Consider the following 17,006-nt stretch of genomic DNA (forward strand, 5'->3'; position numbering starts at 1 on the left):
GAAGTCAGTGTAGAGATATAGAAAGCAAAGATTTGCATTACACCGCTCCTGTAGCTAACCATGAGTAATAAAGAGCACTGTCTGTAATCCATAATATGATCTTTTATTATCAACGTTCTGGTCTTACTGTTGAATGAACAAAAAAGCACTTATATTTTAAAGGTATTATTCCGATAGCAGGAATTTGCTGCAAGTGTACACTGGTTCTGGTATAATAGAGGATCTAATCCGAAGTAAACACTTTATTGGGAAAGCAATAAACTATCAGTAATTGTGTCAGGGTGCAAGTGAAACGGGAGGCGGAAGCCGGAGTACAGCTGCTCGGCTTTATTGACAAGAGTGAGCGAGAGAGATATACACAAGCACACACACACGCGCACACACACACACACACACACACACACGTACACACAAGTCCTTTAAGAGAGTCCGAAGTGCGCTTGGGGAGAACCCTAGCGGATCAGATATGCGCAGAGGAGAAGCGCAGCCGGTACCGGATAGTGGAGTACAAATGAAACGGCAAACAAAGAACCCATACATTCAACAGTACGTAGAGTCCAACACAATAACGAACGGCGGGTGAATGTCAGAGAGGGGTTTATGTAGGAGCGGGGTGGAGAGATGATGAGCTTCAGGTGTGCATGTTATGCCTGGAGCTCCAGAGAGAGCGGAGGCATAGAGAGCCACCAAAGGGGGCATGGCAGGTGGATCCCTGACAAATTGTAATTGACCTTTGCGCTGATGAGGTTTCCATGTGGCAAAAACAAATCACGCACTGATTTTCCGCGGTGCGCTTTGGGAAGAAAAGAGCAGCCGTTGAGAGAGTGCCGGTGGGAAGGCACGTACCGGGATACGCATGCGCGATAACAACGACCGCCGTGAACCAACATATACCAACAATAACGGACAGTGAGAGTGTGGAAGTTTAAATAGGAGCTGGTGATGATGATAAACGAGCACCATATGTGCGCGATTGAAGCCGAGCTTCAGAGAAAGCGGCAGAGAAAGCACCTGACACGCTGAAGGGGGCCGAAGGGGGCGTGGCAGGTGGATTCCTGACAGATAAACATGTACTGTATGTATTTTTATAGCATGCCTTCATCAAACAAATCGCGGCAACGCTGTTGTGTAAAAAACCCTTCAAAAACACGTGCATGCACATTCTCATTTATTAACGCACATCATGTACATAAAGAAATTTCAAGCACGTTAATATATTGCCGCCATTTAGATTTTCGTTTATCTCGATCATCGGTTACCTCGATGCTTTTTGGCGACCCCCTAGGACATCGACATAACCGGGTTCCACTGTGTATATATATATATATATATATATATATATATATATATATATATATATATATATATATATATATATATATATCATATTAATATGTAAAACAAAGTTCTATTGTAAAATATGGATCAATCAGATATGTATGAAAAAAGTAATATTTTAGTAAAATACGATTTGTAATGTTACCTTTTCGTTTTAAATTATGCTTATGAAAAAGAAAATTTGTATTTTAGGAATTATCATATTTTTATGAAATAAGTAATATTGGTTTCAAAACATGATTTGTCATGCCACATTTTACATCATTAATTTTAAAGTTCAGTCAACTCCAGATAATTCGCAGTTCGGAACTCGCGGCTTGGAACATTCGCAAGTTCTCATTTGGAACCTAACTAACAGCATCATTCGGATTATTTAAACATTTATGGGACCGAAAGTTCAGGTGTTTTCACTAACAAATTGCATATAATATTTTAAAACATTATTGTACTAAAGTGACATTATGTCTATATGAATTCACAAAGCTACCATATGGGCGAGTTCCGGGGGACCACTTTATTGCACTTTTAAACAATTCTAAATCAAATTATGCTTTTCGATAAGAAATTCAGTTTTTACGCAATTCTAATTTGTATAAAAAAAGTTATATTCGGTGCAACCCAGATGAGAATGAGGTTCCCTCTGAGTCTGGTTCCTCTCAAGGTTTCTTCCTTATGCCATCTCGGGGAGTTTTTCCTTGCCACAGTCGCCACCGGGACAAACTTACTTATAAAGAACATATTCATTTTTAATCACCACATTCATTTTTTATCAGTAAAGCTGCTTTGAGACAATGTTCATTGTTAAAAGCGCTAAACAAATAAAAATTAATTGAATTGAATTGAATTATATTTTTGTCAAAATATGATTTGTTGTGTCACCTTTCCGAATCGTATCGTTTCTAAGAGCATTTCATTAATTTATCATTATGAATCTAAAAATGTATATTTGAAAAATATCCTTTTGTTATTTAAAAAATAATATGCTTGTCAAAACATTATTTGTGTTGTCACAGGTTCACTTTTTAACAGCTTTTAATAAAATTATAAAAATTCATATTTTAAGAATAACTAATATTTTTATTTAAAAAAGTAATATTGTTATGACAGCATATCTCATGCCACTTTTTTAGTTTTAAGAACTGCACTTTTTAATGATTTATAATGAAATTTTAAGGATAACTATAACATTCTTCTGAAAGTTTGAGTCCAATATGATTTGTCGTCCACTTTTCGTTCAATTATTGCCTTTTATAATGGTTTTAAATGAAATTATTATTTTGAATATCATATTTTTATGAAAAAAGTAAAATAGTTTTTTTTAAATAATATTTTTGTCCAAACATGAATATAAAAAGGGTCTTTCATGTCACATTTTCGTTCACGTATTGCACTTAATTAATGGATTTTAATGAAATTATGCCTTGGAATATAAAAATTCATATTTTAAAAATAAAATCTACAAACCCAATTCTGAAAAAGTTTGGACACTGTACACATTGTGAATAAAAAAGGAATGCAATAATTTACAAATCTTATAAACTTATATTTTATTCACAATAGAATATAGATAACATATTAAATGGTAAAGGTGAGACATTTTGAAATGTCATTTTTATAAATAATAATAATGACATTTCAAAATGTCTCACCTTTACCATTTAATATGTTATCTATATCCTTTATTAAATACAATAATAAAAAATTACACGATGTTTACAACATCATGTAATTTTTCAAATGATTTTAATTTGTATAAAAAAAGTAAAAAAAAAAAAGTGTTTTTTCATGTCACCTTTTTGTTCAAGTATTGGGCTTTTTAACAATTTTTTTTTTATAAAATTCAGCCTAAGAATATAAAAATTAATTTTTTAAAAATAATTATCTTTTTTTTTTTTTTAAAGTAATATATTTGTCCTCTCACATTTCCATTCAAGCATTGCACTTTTTTTTTTTAAACCAGATTTAAATTCAATTAATCTTAGGAATATAAAAATTCTAATTTTAACAATATCATATTTTCAAAAAATAAGTAATATTGTTGACATCATGATAAGATAATATATACCTTTATTCGTCCCATAGTGGGGACATTTCTTTGTTACAGCAGCAAAGAAAAACAAATATCTCGTCAATTTTTTGTTTTAAGAATTGCACTTTTTAACGATTTTTAATTAAATTCTGCTTACGATGAAAATAAAAATATGATATTTAATATCAATTTTTCTGAAAAAAGACATTTCAGTCCAATATGATTTTTCATGTCAACCTTTTCGTTCACGTATTGCCTTTTGAAATGGTTTTAAATGAAATTATTATTTTGAATAAGATCAAAATACCAAGACATTATTTGTCATGTCACTTTTTTCATATTTTGTTTTGAAGTATTTTTAATCATTTTTAATCAAATATAAAATATGAAAGTATTGTGGTAAAGTAAATGCTGTATGTGCAAGTTAGCATTGGTTCGAAAAAACGTTTTACTTTCGTGCTATGAGGTTGAGACTTGCAGAATCGCATTTTCAGCTTTTCCTAAGAAGTTCACTCTTGACAGGACCTACACGGCTTTGCCAAACATGAGCAGTTGATACATTTGTAATAAAATATTACTTTCTAAAGCATATTTATTCACTTTTTACAGTTTTTAATATTAAAAAGTAATATTTTCATAATTAATATTTATTGGAAAAAAGTAAATTTTTTGTCAAAACATTATTTGTTATGACATATTTCATTATAAACTTTTAAAAGAATCGTTGTCAAATGCATGCTGTATGTGCACTTTTTTTTTAGACTTGCGGAATTGCATTTTCAGTCCCTAAGAAGCTGAAATGTAACAGCACATACATCGCTTTGCCAAACAAAAGCTGTTACAATGTTTGATGATTTATGACTTTGTGACATTTTCATTCACTTTTTGCAATTTTAACAGATTTTCATTAAATCATGATTATGAATATAAAAATGAATATTTTCATAATAACATTTTTATAAAGGATTTCATATTTTTGAAAAAACATGATTTGATATGTTTTATTTCACTATAAACATGTAAATGTATCCTGGTAAATGGTGTATCGTGGTGCATGCTTTATGTTCAAATATGTTTTTGCTCCATAAACTGCTTTCCTTTTGTCCTACGAGGCATTATCAGCCCCATAAAAGTTCATTACCAACAGCAATTTAAAAAAAAAACATTTTTATGAATTATGATTTTCTAAACTATTTTCATTCAGTTTTGGCCTTTATTTTTATAATTTTTTATGATATTATGATTATGAATATGAACATTTATATTTTTTTAAAAACTATCGTCTTTTTATTACAAAAGTCAAAACATGATTTGTTACATCATATCTCATCAAAACATGTAAATGTTTTGTGGTCAAGTGCAGCATTTACACGGATTTGCCAAACATGAGCTGTTGATGACTGTTCATTTTTCACAGTTTATAAAGAAATGATCTAATGAATGTGAAGATTATTTCTTTTGTAATAACTTTCATATTTTTATCAAAAGTCATATTTCTGTCAAAACATGATTTTTTAGGTAAGCCTTTCGATTGACTTTTTGCATTTTTTAAACAGTTTTTCAAGAAATTATGCTTATGACTGTTTCATATTTTTATAAATAGTCAAATTTGTATCAAACATGATTTATGTCAAAGCTGAACATGACGTTGCATGTTTTAAATATTTTTCATTAAATTCTGTTTATGAATATTAAGACATATTTTCATAATACCTCATATTCTTATGAAAATAGTAATATTTCTGACCAAACATGAATTTTCTAATTACTTTTCCTTTCACTGTTTGCACTTTTTAACAGGTTATCATGAAATTATGATTATGAATATGACAATTCATATTTTAACAATAAAAAAGTTTCATGTCAACTTTTTAGTTCCGTGTTAATGTATTGCACTTAAAACCGGTTTTTCATGAAATTATGATTATGAACATAAATTCCTATTTTAATAATAATTATCATATTTCAATGAAAACAGTAATTTTTTGTCAAAACATGATTTGGAATGCCAGCTTTTTTTATTATATTTTTACACTTTCAGTTTTTCCTGAAATTATGCTTATGAATTAGAAAATTTATATTTTCATAATAACTAACTTTTTTTGGAACAAAGGCATACATTTTGTTAAAAGATTCCACTTTTTTGTAATTTTGTTATTGCACATTTAAAAAAATCTAATTATGCTTATGAATAAGAAAATTCACTTTTTAGTATTATATTTTTATAAGAAAAGTCATTTATTTTGTTAATTTTGTCAGCTTTTTAGTTTTTTTTAGTAACTTTTTACACTTTTTAACAGGTTTTTCTGAAATTATGAAAATATATTTGTCAAAACATGATATTCAGCTTTTTTTGTTGAATTATGCCTTTTAAGGGTTAATGTTAATTAATTTGAAATTTTTCATTTTATATATTTAAAATAGCTATACAATTATTTATAAAAAAAGTTTTTTTTTTTTCAAAAAATGTTACTGTTTTTATTTGTTGTTTACTTAAAGCACATTTTAAGGCATTTTCATGAGATTATGCATAAGAACTGAAAATTAATATTTTCATAATTAATATAATTTTAATGAAAAGTCAGTTTGTTCAAAACATGTCATTACACAAGTTTTGTTTACTTTTTAATTGTTTTGCATAGAATTTGTAGAAAATCATCAATTATCTTATTTTTTTTAAAAACTAATTTTTATCAAACCTTTTTCATGTCAAATTTTTGTTTTCCGTTCAAATATTGCACTGCTTAATGATTTTTCTTGAAATTATTCTTATGAAGGTGAAAATCTACATTTTAATAATATATGTTTATGACAGTTATATTTTTGACAAAACAAGATTTAATGTGTCTTATTTTACCATACACATATAAATGTATTGTGGTCAAGTGCATGCTGTAATATGCCTTTGATCGAAAAACCTCTTTCCTTTCGTCCTACGAGGTTGAGACTTGCAGAAAATTCAACCGATACATCTAAGCAGACAAAAAAAACAAATACTGGTGCTATCGCCGCATTATCAAAACAGATGCTATGGAATTTGCTAGTTTTGTTTACAATTAGGTTTGAAAAGCAATAAATTATATTTCTGTGTTTATACTCCCATCTACAGAATACAGTACATATTTTTTACTACCAATAATGAATCAAACTTCTAATATAAGGGCCCTAAAAATTATTACCTCATAAGAAAATAGATATATTTTCATAAGTAAATCATCTGTCCCAGTTGAATTTGAAAAGATCTTTATATTATTCTTACATCTTCTACAACAGTTTGCTTTCAATGACAGCTAATTTCAGTATGAAGAACAGACCCTGGTGAAGATTGATGTAAGCATGGCGTTCTGAAGTAATGCATGGCATTCTGGTTGGAGCTATTGAAGGTTGGATTTTTAAGTAGTAATGATTTATATTTTGTTAACTAATTTTACAATTCATATTTCAGAATAGTAAGAATGAGAATAAGATAATATTTACTCTTCTATAATTAACAGTTTAGTAATGTTTCCTTTTTTGTATGTAACCATATTATTAATTACTTTCTATTATTTACTTTTATTTGAATTTACTTTCTTGTATAGAATTTATAAAAGTTACTTTAAAGGAGCAAGTAAATGTATTGTTTTTGCAATATGTAATATACATATGTAATATACATAGTTTAAATAAAAAGACAAAAAAGTAAAAATATACATATTTTGGCTCCATATTTAAATAATTAAACCATATTTTTATGTTAACATTATTTAAATGTTGGTTCCGTGAGTGGATGGTTTTGGTAGACAGGTCCAGAGACACACATAACTCAAATTCACAGATGAACTTTTAATATGCATTTGTTATTCCCTGCAAACAATGATAATGACAAAGCTATATAATAAAAATCCATTGTGGTAAAACATTTAGATTGATGTTAAGACTCTGCAAAAACAAAGCATGCTTAAACCTGTGTTAAAGGATATAACCCTTTTTCTTTTTAAATTGCATAGAAGATAAAAAACAGTTTTAATAACAAACCAATTCTAGACTAGTAAAAAACTACTTAAATCAGCAATCTGGAATCATGTCCACCCAGAAAAATATATTTTATTTGTTTCTCATTGTAAACATATTCTGTTCAGTTGTTACACTACAAAAGCATGCAATTTAATATGTTTTACATTATGACAATCTTACATGCCATAAAATGTTAGTCTGAACCCTGTTCTTTATATCCAGTGTTATTCACCAATATGGATGAGCCTTCCTATTTTAATCCCTAGAGAGAAGAAAGAAAAAGTCAATTAAAATACAGTACAAGATGTAAAAAACAACCCATAAAACAAATCTCAAGTACAACCCAAAATCCATAAAAGTGTGGATGTTGTGTAAAATATAACTATAACAGAATGCAATGATTTGCAAATCTCATGAATCCAAATTTTATGCACAATAAACATCAAAATCATATCAAATGTTTTATCCTAGGAAATGTACCATTTAAAGGAAAAAATAGATACTTTGGAATTTGATGGCAGCAATGAGTCTGAGAAAAGTAGGGTTGGGATAAATATTTTTTGCCCATGATCTTCACTACATCAAAACAAATTAAATCCGTAATGAAAATCACTGCATGGGTTCAGAAGCAGCTGCAGAAATAGTGGAGATAATGTCTATGATTCAAGTTAAGTTCTCCTAATTTTTTGGTTAATGGTTTTCTAAAGTTTTCAAAGTCAAAAGTGGTATCATGGGGCCTAATGCCCAAATGCCTAAGGCCTGAATGTTTATTATTAGTAAAGCACATAATATTTTATTAAAAAAAAAAAGATTTTATTTGTTATTTATTTATTGAACGAGACGCTGCGTCGTAACGCTTTGGGAACGCCCCTGCGTTGTCTACGCTCTGAACCACGTGTGAAATCTGGCCAATAGGCACGACGTGACATCATCGGCAGGCAACGTCACATAAGCCAGGAAGCTACAAAATGGCTGTGCGGTGGTAGTAACATTAGCTTCAGCAAAGAGAGAAGGTAAGCCTGCTCGGGTCCCACCAGGATGGGACACATCCCGTTGAACCGGGCATGAGAAAACGAATCACGTAGCCCTTCTCTACAGTATGCAGGACCCACCGAGAGACTTCTGGCAGCCCACCCAGACCTTCCAAAGTTCCACAGGGGAACCAACCCCTTTAGGGCTGGCCTCTGACACACTGTGAGCAGCTGGAGAAGTGCTCTGCAGCCGACGACACCTCCTGAAAGGTGGGGGATCTCCCCCATCCGCAGCAATCTTTCGGGCGGAAATACAGGTAACGAACCGCTGGAGGGAAGCTGTACCCTGAAACACCTCCTGGGGCAGGGCTGACAAACCGGCTTCCCGGTGGTGCCGTGGAGGGATGGGTACCATAGCATGAGGTGTACACCGCCCTCCAAGATGTAAGCCGTCAGGTCCGTTTATTAGAGGCAAGGACGATCCTCAGGTCGGCCAGCCCCTCCTTTGGCTCTTTTTCCGGGCTACGCGGTGCCTGGACGCACCAGGCCGAGGCTGCCGCCAAGCAGCCCCACTGGAGCGGCAGGGAAGTACCACTGAAAGGCCGCCGCGGTCTCCTGAACCCGCCAGTGATCGGCCTTACCTACAGCATCACCAGATCAGGCCAGGAGGGGACACCGTGGCGCTCAGAAGGAAGCCCTCGCCATCTCTCATAGCAGGCCAGCCTGGCATGCCTGCAGCACACTCATTATGTGGAGGGCCACGTAGCCCTACCTACTAAAGCTAAAGTGGCTCTTTGTAAGCAAACCGAGGCCTTCAGCGATGCAACTGGGTAGAGATAGCTAGCTAGCGTCTCTTCCACATGCGGCATCTTCCCGTAGCCGCACTACTTAGCCCCAACTACATTCGCGCACATCGCGGAACATTTGGAAAACCACGTGCTGCATACAGGTCTCTCAGGACCCTGACACCTCGGTGTGCAGGTCAGGGAACCTCAGTTTCCTCCACAGAGGATCCATCGATGTTCAGTGAAGAATAGTCACTCTGTGCTCTCCTGGAGTCAACAACCATCTCTTTCGTTTTGTCAACGTTCAGTGACAGGTTGTTTACTCCACAAAAGGCTGTTAACCGTTGCACTGTATGCTGACTAATCGTTCTTGCTGATAAGACCCACCACGGTTGTGTCATCGATGAACTTGATGATGTGATTCGAGCTGTGCATTGCTACACAGTCGTAATTCAGCAGAGTAAACAGCAGTGGACTGAGCACACAGCCCTGAGGTGCCCCAGAGCTCAGTGTGGTGGTGCTGGAGATGCTGTTTCCGATCCGGACTGACTGAGGCCTGGTCAGGAAGTCCAGGATCCAGTTACAGAGGGAGGTGTTCAGGCCCAATAGGCTCAACTTCTTAATCAGGTGCTGAGAGATAATTGTGTTGAATGCTAAGCTAAAGTCTATGAACAGCATTTGTACATATGAGTCCTTGTTGTTCAGGTGGGTGAGGGCCAGATGAGGGGTCGTGGAGATAGCATCATCCATGGAGCGGTTTGGACGATACGCAAAATGCATCGGGTCCAGTGAGGGTAGAAGCTGGGTCTTTGACGAGCCTCTCGAAGCACTTCATCGTAATGGGTGTGAGTGCGATGGGACGATAGTCTTTGAGGCAGGAGACAGTAGACTTTCTTCGGCACAGGAATGATGGTCATCATCTTGAGGCACGTAGGAACAATGGCGCTGCTCAGGGACATGTTGAAGATGTCGGTGAAGACATCCGCTAGCTGTTCTGCACATTTCCTGAGCACTCTGCCAGGAATGCAGTCTGGTCCAGTCTAAGTTCTTCAGAGTGAATTATGGCCCAAAGTAACAATCATTTAAAATGGTGATATGTCAGTGGCAGCCAATTACAGCAGCTCCTGTTTCAGGATACAGTAAAACATACTTTCATACTAATAATTACTCATACAGCATATTCGATTTTTGGGTGTGTTTAGCTGACTGATGGGGATCGAGGGGGTGTATCACAAATGCAGTGCTTTTTGTTTCACTGAGAAATTGTCACCTGATGGCGCGCGCACTTCCGGTTATCCCGCTTCCACTTCCTGGAGTATAAATAGACGCCAGATTGTCTCTTCGGCTCCATGTATGTACGAGACTTTCCTGCCCTTTTCTCTGTGGAATATTTTTCCTTTCATTTTTGGATCTCTATTTTTTTCTGACTTGTTTTTTTCTGGATTTCGGCCATTTTTGTGTTTTGTATTCTTTACTGTTCTCAGACTTTTTGCTCTCCTTTTTAAGGGGTTCTTAGGTTTTCGTACAGTTGGGATTTTACTCTGCCTTGCTCTCATTGGCGACTGCCTTTTCTACATCAGCCTGCTTTCTGCATTTGGGTCCTTCCACTCACGCCGACTGACAGAAATAGCTGCATGAGAATATTCTAGTATTACTAAAATACTTGGTATTCTGCAATGCTCCCAACCCTAGCAAGGGCAGACAAAAACACTGAACTAAGTGGTAGGAAAATGTGCAGGGGTTGTACTCTTTGCAAAAAAAAAAGCACCACTGTTGCCAAAACACTGACCTTTTGGCTGTTCGTTTACATCCATATGATTTGCCAATGTCTCCATTGTGATTACTGTCTCCATCCCACAAGCAGCTGATGCAGAAAGAACCCTCGGCTATCATGAGACATCAAACTCAGCATCCTAAGTCTTTCTTTGCTATTTTTTGATATTTTAATCCTGCTATTACATTACAACCCCATCAGTCAACTGTATTACCAGAACACAACACACTAGGAAGGTCTGGCCACAATCAATTTCTATTAAACCGGCCTTTTGTCCTAAGGTAATCTGTGACAGAAAAGACCATAAGAAGAAAGTCACCAAGAGGATGGTAGGCAGGGCAGATCTTTAAAAGCACTATTTGATACTACAGACTGGGAAGTGTTATATGAGCAGCTGGGACAAACCTTAACAACATAGCACTTTATCACAAAATACACCAGTTTCTGTGCAAATATCAAGCTCCAGTCAGTCTTTTCCTAATAAAAAACTCAAGGACCTCAGGAAACTAATGAACAAAATGAAGCAGCCTTTTAGGCAGAAGAACAAGGAACAGATGGAAAGAGTGCAATCAGGAGACTGACAGAGAACAAAAAGGTCTATAGAAAGAAGCTGGAGAATTTGTTTCAGCTGAAAAATGTCCAGGAGTTGTAGGATGATATAAAGCAGATTACAGGCTTCAAAAAGGTGTTGTTTAACAACTTCTTGTTGTCAGCCTAGAAACAATTTGCTCTTTAATAGATTCAGCACAATGTCTTTCCCCACCGTCTTCTCCATACCTTAAATTTTTTTTTAAAAAGGTATTTTTTAATTCCCCAAGACCAAACACAATTTCCCACCAATGATATACACCAAATCACTCACCCCTCCAACAACTAACTTAAGACCAGAACTCAGTTTCCTTTTTTACAGTTGCTAAATTACAATTATAAACTTACATAGTCTTTTTGTGGATAAAACAGTAACCCACAGAAGCAAGTAAAGAGCTAATACAGCAGTTAATACAGCTAATACTGCATAGCATACTAACCTGTTATAGGTTGAGCTGTCCAGTCCCCTTAAAAAAAGAAAGGTAAAAAATAAAAGAAATTAGACATTGCAGACTAAAAAGAAGAAAAACGCAGGCAAAATTGGCCTTTAGGATGCAGAATGAGAATAAAAAACTTGAACTGAATCAATGATGTGCTCCATTCCGTTTATCTTTTTCCACTTAACTATTTCAGATATAGTATATATAATATATATATATAACGTTAAAAAAACAATACAATAAAATTTGTTTTTTTTTTTTTATCTTCGTTTTAAATAGCAGGGATTGAAGCTTGTAGTACTAGACATGGGCTCAGTAAATATTGTGCTATCAGTCCCAATATATTTTGAAATGGTTTAGTGTGTATTTTTAATGGTTCATTCGAATAAAATATTTTATTGCAATTAATCACGATTGTCATGAGTTAACTTGTGATTAATCACAACTTAATCACATTTCTATATGTTAAAAATGGATAGTTAATAGTTTTTTATAATAAGTTTTTTAATATTATAATCAACATGGGCATGGACAAATATGGATGCTTAATGCAAATGTATGTTTATTATTGGTTAAACAAAACTCAAAATAGAGCATGAAGATAAAATATTCTTGTAAATGTTTTATAGTAATTATGGTGTTTCAATTTATATAAATCTTCAAGACACCAAACTTAACTTTTGCTGTTTTCACACAGACAGTTCTAAATTGCCAGATGTGTGTACCGGTAAGGGATCCACCTGCCACGCCCACCTCGGTAGCTGTCGCGCTGCCTCACTCTGCCACTCCCGGCATTAATGAGAGACAGGTGTTACTGATTTCCCCATATAAACCTCAGTTTCCATCTCACTCGTGTCAGACCTACTTTATGGCTACAGACACCGACCTATTTCGAGACTGCCAGCATTCGCCACTGGTGCTGTGGATCACTTCCGTGGAATATTATTCTTCCGAGGTTTACTTTCGTTTCCGAGGATTACTTTTCAGAAGTGAATTACACTTCTTTCGTGGATTACTCGTTCCGTGGATCATACCAGTTTCAAGAATTATACAGGTTTTTAAGACTCAACCCGCATTACAGTTTGTGACTCTCCCTGACTCAGTGTTGTGCTCTGTTTCCTTAAATAAACATGATAGATCTACTCCTGCTTCCGGTTCGTGGTCCGTACCCTGACAGAAGCACAACCAGTACCGAAAAAGGAATCGCCCTGCCGCGAGGGTTTGGCAGCCGAACTCCGCTTCGGGTTTTACCAGAAAGCTCGCTGCCGCTCCTCGCGGATCATGCTCGCCAGCTCCGGAGCATTCAAGCACGACACCCCTCCGAAAACCCAGGGGAATTCCCGGCTCGCTTCTCCCGCGAGATGACCGAGTGGATTCCTACAGAGCGTTGGAGAATTAAAGTTGGAGATAAATTTTTCCCAATTCCCCAAAGAACAAGCCAAAATTGCGTCTCCCTGGAGATGCTCTTTCTAGAGCCAGTAAGTTCTGGAGCATGAAAGGAGGCGATTTTGGCTCATATGCCGATTTTATTGGGCTATTCATGGAGATGTTCTGGATGACAACGGCGGATCTCCACTACAGCCCTCCGTTGTACCGCTGCTTGGTCATGACACGGACAAAACGTCATTGCCTGCCATCTTTCCTCCAGGTCCCTCAGAAGGTGACGTCTCGCCTCCAAGTTCCCCTGAAGGCAGAGTCACACCTCCAAGTGCCTCTGATGGCGACGTCCCACCTCCCAGTGTCCACGACGGCGACGTCTTGCCTCCAAGTCCCTCCAACGGCGATGTCTTGCCTCCAAGTCCAAGTTCCCCAGAACGCGCCGTCACGCCTCCAAGTTCCCCCGAAAGCACTGTCATACCCCAAGGTCGCACGGTCTCTGAACCCCACCATGGCCGTGGCACGGCCTCTGAGCTCCGCCCTGGCTGTGGCACTGCCTCTGAACCCCGCCGTTGGCATCGCACGGCCTCTGGACCTTCCCATGGGTGTCGCACGGCCTCTGAATCCCGCCATGGGCGCCTCTTTGCCTCCGATCTACGCCTCAGGTCCCTTCCGACTTTCCCCGGTTTCTGGGCGGCTCCTTCGACCCTGGACGGTTCACAGGATCTTCTTTAGAGTGCCCTGGCACGCCTGGTGTGGGTGGATTTGGGGCGTCAGGTGCCGCCCCTGGAGGGGGGTAATGTCCGGGATCCACCTGCCACGCCCCCCTCAGTAGATGTCGCGTTGCCTCGGTCCGCCGCTCCCGGCATTAACAAGAGACAGGTGTCTCTCATTACTGATTTCCCCATATAAACCTCAGTTTCCATCTCACTCGACTTTATGGCTACAGACACCGACCTATTTCGAGACTGCCAGCATTCGCCGCTGGTTCTATGGATTGCTCCCGTGGATTACTATCCTTCCGAGGTTTACTTCCGTTTCAGAGGATTACACTCTTTTCGTGGATTACACTCGTTCCGTGGATTACTTTCCCTTCCGTGGATTACACTCCTTCCGTGGATTACTCGTTTCATGGATCAAACCATTTCCGAGGATTATACAGGTTTTACGGACTCAACCCGTTACAGTTTGTGACTCTCCCTGACTCTGTGTTGTGCTCTGTTTCCTTAAATAAACATGATAGAGCTACTCCTGCTTCCGGTTAGCGGTCCGTACCCTGACAGTACCATGGTGGATTTTGGTGCTGATTTTAAAATTGCAAATGCTAAAAAAATGTTTTTGGTGCATTTCATTATTTTTTTATATTATTATTTATATAATTATTATTATATATTATTTTTATATCTGAATAAAGAAATGATGTTGCGAATAAACGTGTGTTGCTTTGAAGGTTTTCATTTCGCCTCTTTTTTACAATTTTTTTTTAATAAAAATTGTCAAACAGAAATGCGCGCTGAATTAATCACACGTTAAGAAAATTAGAGCCATTACAATACATTTAAGCTCACGTGTTATTTACGTGTTAATTTAGACAACCCTAATATTCATATTTTTTGTCTATTAAAATGTATTGAAAACTGAGTATATTATTAAAATAAATAATACTATTAATCACCATCTGCACATGCAGACATGGACACGTTGTTGGCCACAGAAAAGAAATACTAACAACTGGATTATAGAGATGTATCAAATTCATTGTTTTCTTTCAAATTAACGAATTTGAGTGGCCTTCTATGAACCCTAAACTGTTTTTAAACCAAGTTTTTAATCAAAACCCATTCACTTCCATTCGTTTTTTCCCCCATTGAATTTTGCATTAGAATTTTGCCATCAGAAAAAAAAAAGAAAAATTTGAACTTTGCTGAGTGCAGACATACTGACAATTTGTTGATGAGTGCTTATAATTATATTTTCAAGTAATTTTCAAGCTAATATTGTAGTGGTTGTTGATGTGCGCTATGTATGTGAACCTCAGACAGCAGCATTTATTGTCTCACACAAAAATATTCGCTTTGGCGAAAGGATGCCTGAACCTGGAGGATTAAATCTGATCGACTTTAAAACCAACGCAAATTATAATTTTAACAGATCACAAAGTCTTACCTTGGATATGAGGAAATTATTTATTTAGTTGTTCAGTTACTTCCACTAGCCCACTGACTGGATCCTGGAAGGCACTGGACAACTCATCACCACCTGACATACACAGCATAAAGAACTCAGGTCATCAGAGATACTAAGATGTGTTTAACAATTTAAGAAATACCATGCTAATACTGATAAAAATATGATATACCCAACCTGTAGGCATGTACTGATGTTTTGATACTGTATATTTTGTGTTTCTAGAAAATCACCAACAGACTTGAGTGTATAATTATGTTTGGAGATGATTTGCATATGCTTTCTGAGTAATTAATGTGGAAATGACTTTTACATAGATTCATTTAATAATTTGACAATTGCTAGGAAACTACTTGTTGGTCTTGTACAATCATTTTGTAAGCATTCAGTTGTAAGCAAATATAGTAAAACATTATAAGTAAAGTATGTATTGCATTATAGATTAGGAAATTTAAGTTAAGTGTTAAGTATGCAGTTAAAGAGAATTTCCTCATCTATAACTGCATACCCAGATCAGGCATAGCATTATGATATTATAACATTATGACAGGTGAAAGTGAAAAACACTATCTCTTCATCATGGCACCTGTTAGTGGGTGGAATATATTAGGCAGCAAATGAACATTTTGTCCTCATAGTTGATGCGTTAGAAGCAGGAAAAATGGGTGAGTGTAAGGATTTGAGCGAGTCTGAAAAGGGCCAAATTGTGTCATCTAGACATCTGGGACAGAGAATCTCCAAAACCGCAGCTCTCGTGGGCTGTTCCTGGTCTGCAGTGGTCAGTGACAGTGGTGAACTGCTGACACGGTCTTGGGAGGCTGAGGCTCACTGATGAGTGGAGCAAAGGATGGACTGTGTGGCCCAATCCAGCAGACGAGCTCCTGTAGCTCCAATTAATGCTGTTAATGCTCAACAGGTCAAGGCTGTTTTGGCAGCAAAAGAGGGACACAATATTAGTCAGGTGGCCATAATGTTATGCCTGATTGGTGGCTATAATGTATTGCCTGATCTGTGTACTTAAATGTGTTTAAACTTTGATTGAATTTTAGATTAAAAAAACTATTTTGAGCAATGCATTCTGTGCAGCAGCCTGCCAGAAGTATGATAAATTATGGATGGATTATTTAAAATAGTGCACTCAACTTTTTCATTGCCATTACAATTATTTTATTATTGTTGGGTTTTTTTTTTGTTTTTTTTTTCAACAATGGAATATGTTTTAAAAAAACATTCAACAATGGAATATGTTTATGAATATGATCATTATGTTGATGCGTACAGTGCATAATCGGTCTGAAAATTGGTTCCAGCATAATTTGATGAAAAACATTGAACTTGTAAGCCTCATACAACACATTATTTGATAAATGCAAACTGTAAACTAATAAAATGATAGACATTCCTCTGTGTGTTTAAATAATGCATCTTTATGGAAGCAGACATAAAGAAACTAGGATGTTTCTAGTCTATTTAGTTCCATGCTGCCTCTGGTGTGTTACCAAGTGGTCTCCCGTGTTTAAA

At 36.2% G+C, this 17,006-nt stretch overlaps 1 protein-coding gene across 11 annotated transcripts in view; it reads right to left on the reverse strand.

Moving 5' to 3' along the window:
- dmd (dystrophin) overlaps window positions 1-17,006 on the reverse strand; it is a 199,083-nt gene that overhangs the window by 502 nt on the left and 181,575 nt on the right. For 7 of the 11 annotated variants that reach the window (XR_006924151.1, XM_046837545.1, XM_046837546.1 and 4 more), the window contains 3 exons: window positions 15,465-15,557; window positions 11,922-11,948; window positions 7,429-7,625 (listed from right to left, as the gene is read on the reverse strand). Coding sequence is in view for 9 of the 11 variants with exons in the window: in XM_046837545.1 (XP_046693501.1) it covers window positions 15,481-15,557 (77 nt within the window). In the remaining 2 variants the exon portion in view is untranslated. Of the gene's footprint in view, window positions 1-7,428; window positions 7,626-11,921; window positions 11,949-15,464; window positions 15,558-17,006 lie in introns of those variants that run through there. The other 4 variants (XR_006924152.1, XM_046837542.1, XM_046837547.1 and 1 more) reach the window with 2 other exon arrangements.

This window comes from Silurus meridionalis, chromosome 24, assembly GCF_014805685.1.
Source record: "Silurus meridionalis isolate SWU-2019-XX chromosome 24, ASM1480568v1, whole genome shotgun sequence".
Classification (NCBI taxonomy): Eukaryota; Metazoa; Chordata; class Actinopteri; order Siluriformes; family Siluridae; genus Silurus; species Silurus meridionalis.